This window comes from Lactuca serriola, chromosome 7 (assembly GCF_051521515.1).
Source record: "Lactuca serriola cultivar US96UC23 chromosome 7, Lser_US96UC23_V15, whole genome shotgun sequence".
Taxonomy (NCBI): Eukaryota; Viridiplantae; Streptophyta; class Magnoliopsida; order Asterales; family Asteraceae; genus Lactuca; species Lactuca serriola.
In genome coordinates this window covers 30,730,630-30,734,218 of record NC_136414.1, presented here as the reverse complement: position 1 = coordinate 30,734,218, position 3,589 = coordinate 30,730,630, and the positions used below count along the sequence as shown (strand labels likewise).

The 3,589-nt window shown below is 31.4% G+C and overlaps 1 protein-coding gene across 1 annotated transcript; it reads left to right on the top strand.

Moving 5' to 3' along the window:
• The first annotated feature begins 1,547 nt into the window (after nt 1–1,547).
• LOC145063840 (F-box/LRR-repeat protein 25-like) lies at nt 1,548–2,769 on the top strand. The gene is made up of 2 exons (XM_079011416.1): nt 1,548–2,495; nt 2,704–2,769. The coding sequence occupies exons 1-2, from the start codon at nt 1,548–1,550 to the stop codon at nt 2,767–2,769; spliced, it is 1,014 nt and encodes a 337-aa protein (XP_078867542.1).
• Nucleotides 2,770–3,589: the final 820 nt, after the last annotated feature.

Here is a 3,589-nt window from a genome sequence, read left to right as displayed (position 1 = left end):
CAGATTTGTCTTCATTTTTTTATAAATATTTTTTATGTAATTAAATTAGTTTGTTGTGTTCTTGCTAACTAGTTGAGTTCTTAATAAAAATATTCTTTAAATTTAAAGTGCAAATAACTTAAACCATTATAGTTTAGTTAAAATCGGATTTAGATACCACATTTTATTTTGTTTTTATAATTAAAAAAAAAAAAAGAATGATAATATAATATAAAGAGTAATTACATAAATAAAAAAATGCAAACAAAATACTGTTTTTAGCAATATTTTCTAACAATAAAGTACGCCTTTAACTCTTTAAGCAACAAAAAAAACAAAAAAACAAAAAAAGTTGTGGTGATGGTTAAACTATCGAATGTATTAAACTTTTGATGACTTTTTTTTAATCGGCAAATATAATAATCTACTCTTAAACTAACATCTAAATCCACCTATATGTCCACGACGAGATTTGAACGGAAGCTGATCCGTACACAATAATTTTTCTCCATACACAACAATTAGTGCTTTAAAATGTTGTATACAACTATATAATACATGAATTGTTGTGTAAGATTGTTGTGCTTTAAAATGTTGTATACAACTATATAATGCATGAATTGTTGTGTATGATAAAAATCTGTTGTGATTATTACATTGTCATGCTAGTTGCTATGTAACTATTTTTGCAAACATAAGTGATTTTTTTCTTAGAACAAAATGAAATATGATGCTTAAAATTTTTTTTGGTCAAAATATAGTGTTTTTTTTTTCTTTTTTCTTTTTTTTTTTTACGCCTGGGCTCTAATTTGTTTGAAACCGCCGTGACCCATCTACCCTTGAACCCTATATAACAATATTCTCACGTAAAACATACAACACGCAGAAGAAATCAAACTCGCTTCAGCCTCTATGAATACGACGATCCTGTCCTGCAAAGCTTTCTATCAGGTTTTAATTTCTTCTCCCTGATTTTTTTTCTACTTCATGCTAAACACACGAGCACGTGTTCTGTTATATAGGAGTATCAAACTAGATATGTTGACAACTGTGAAAACAAGCCATTATTTTTTTGATCTGTAACCTCATTCTTAATTCATTCTCTGGTTGCAATTCACTTTATCTGTACGTGGGTGTTGATTGTTAAGGAGTATGAAATCGATTATGTTAACTTACATGGTTCATGCATGCATGCATGTTCTAAAAGCCTTTATGACCACCAAGAACAAGTAGAGAGTTGGTATTTTTCTGTCCCAATATTCAATATTTCTTATAGGTTTAAAGCTTTTGAGATGTATTGGTTTAAACCTTGACAGTTTATTTCGGATAATATCGCACTCTTAAATTTGAATAATGTATTTTTGGTTAAATTCTTTTTAATCTTGCAAATTAGTTTTTATTTTTGCATGTTGTAATTAATCAAACTTGAATGAGTTTAACAAATTAAAACAGAACATACATGAGAGATAATTAAACTAATTAAAAAGAAATAGTTGAGTTATGATCCTATTACTCCTCTGTTTGATAGAGCTAGAGAATACGGGGTAGAAGAACGAAATCAACCTAAAATGGATGCAAAAGCAAAACGGATGAAGTTTCAAGAAACCGTGGGGAAGGGGGAAGAGGATCGAATCAGTGTGTTGCCAGATTCTTTGCTTCTTGAAATCATCTCTCGTTTACCCTCCACAAAATCCGCAGTTAGAACAGGTATACTCTCCAAAAGATGGAAACATATTTGGACTTTGCTTCCTACTCTAAGTTTCTATCATAAGGATGAAAATCTCAAGTGGTCCGAGTTCGTCTCCATGGTTAACAAAACCCTAACTCGACGTGGCATATTGAAGCTCAAGAAATTCAAAGTGTATACCAAACATTATTATGGACTTGAATCTCATGTAAAAAATTGGATTCGATATGCTATAAGATGTAACATTGAAAAGCTTGGTTTATCCATAAGGCATTTATACTTAAAATGTAAGTTTGTGGTAGACAAATTATTTTGCAACAACTCAAGCTTTACAGATCTGAATTTAGACAGTTGCATATTCAATTCGATTGGGGCGATTAGTTGGAAAAATCTGGGGAGTTTGTTTATTAGTAATGGGAAGTTAGATGACGATTCGATTGAAAATATATTATCTGGTAGTCCTCTATTGGAAACTTTGGAATTGTATGATTGTTGTGGTTATAGTCGACTTGATATTACTTCAAAGACTGTTAAAAACTTGTTGTTAGATGGATATATTGTTCCTGAGGATTATAATGATGCTGGTAATTTTACCAATATAGTTACAATCAATGCTCCTAATATTTTATCACTAACAATCCACGGTGAACTGCTGCTGTGGAAGGTTTTGTTGGTAAATGTTTCTTCTTTAATCGAAGCTAACTTAGATTATACACGCACACGACAATACGAGACATCACTTTATGAAGTGGATGAAGATATGCTTAAAGGATTTATACTAAACCTTCGCCATGTCAAGGAGCTTAAAATTGGAGAATTGTGTTCTAAGGTAAATTTTCTTTTGCTTTCCAATCTATGTCTCTGTTAAAAAACAAACATAAGTTATAATAGTAGTAGTTCATTGATTATCTTTCGATAAACTTGTTGCAAGTATCATTTTCTTGTCTTTTCAATCAATCAATCCTCCTAAGTCATAATATAATATCATTTTTGTTGTCTTCTGATCTCACTTGTATACTTGGGTTGGTACTTGGTAGGGTTTTTTTCATTTGAGAGCTAAAGGTTTTATTTTTCCATCAAATGTGAAGCTCATGGTTGACTAGAGTAAGCTAGAGAGGATATCGACAAGTGAATGGTCAAAGAGTTGATGAGGACAGGTCTCTCTCTCTCTCTCTCTCTCTCTCTCTCTCTGTGTTAGGAACAGATCGAACAATTGAAAAAAAAAAATACTTTTTATTTCAAAAAATTTATCAATCAGAATGTGTTTATTGTTTTAGTTTTTACCGCTCTGGCTTATCGAGCATGTTTGATTTAGTGTTTGTGTTTGATTGAGCCTTCTATGACTTATGTATTTTCTTCGAGCAAAATGGCCAAATTTTTTTTTGTTATACCCATATGCATGCTTTTGTCTTGACCAACATATAGACCAAAGATAAGGCCCGTTTGTTTGTTTGGCATGGCAAGATGGTCTTAAAGTGTCTTCCAACTTTTTTGTTCCACCCAAAAAGATGGAAGATGGACTTGTTCTTGATCTCTTGTATGTGCAGAAGACGTGAATATCATCATTATAATCAACATAAATAGGCATACAAAAGATGTCCATTCCTGCCGAGTCCTATCAATACAACAAACTATAATCAATATAAATAGGCATACAAAGGTTGTCCACTCCCGCCAAGTCCTATCTATACAACAAACGCAACTTAGGTGGTGTGTGTTATATTTACATTTGTGATTTCCATTGTGAAGAGTTCATATCCTTTTTGTAATTTTAAAACCGTTACGATGAATTAATAATAATAATTTTGGCGTGCTATGGTGGGTGGAGGTAATTCCATATTTGTATAATCTACTTAATGATTGTTTGATGATCATGTATGTCTATTTATGAACATGAATTAATAGAAATAAACAAAAACTTGA

What these genes read in the sequence shown, in the direction of transcription:
- LOC145063840 (XM_079011416.1), top strand. Translation starts at nt 1,548, where the DNA reads ATGGATGCAAAAGCAAAACGGATGAAGTTTCAAGAAACCGTGGGGAAG. An exon ending in TTGGAGAATTGTGTTCTAAG is followed by an intron (nt 2,496 to 2,703) that starts GTAAATTTTCTT and finishes GGTACTTGGTAG; the next exon opens with GGTTTTTTTCATTTGAGAGC.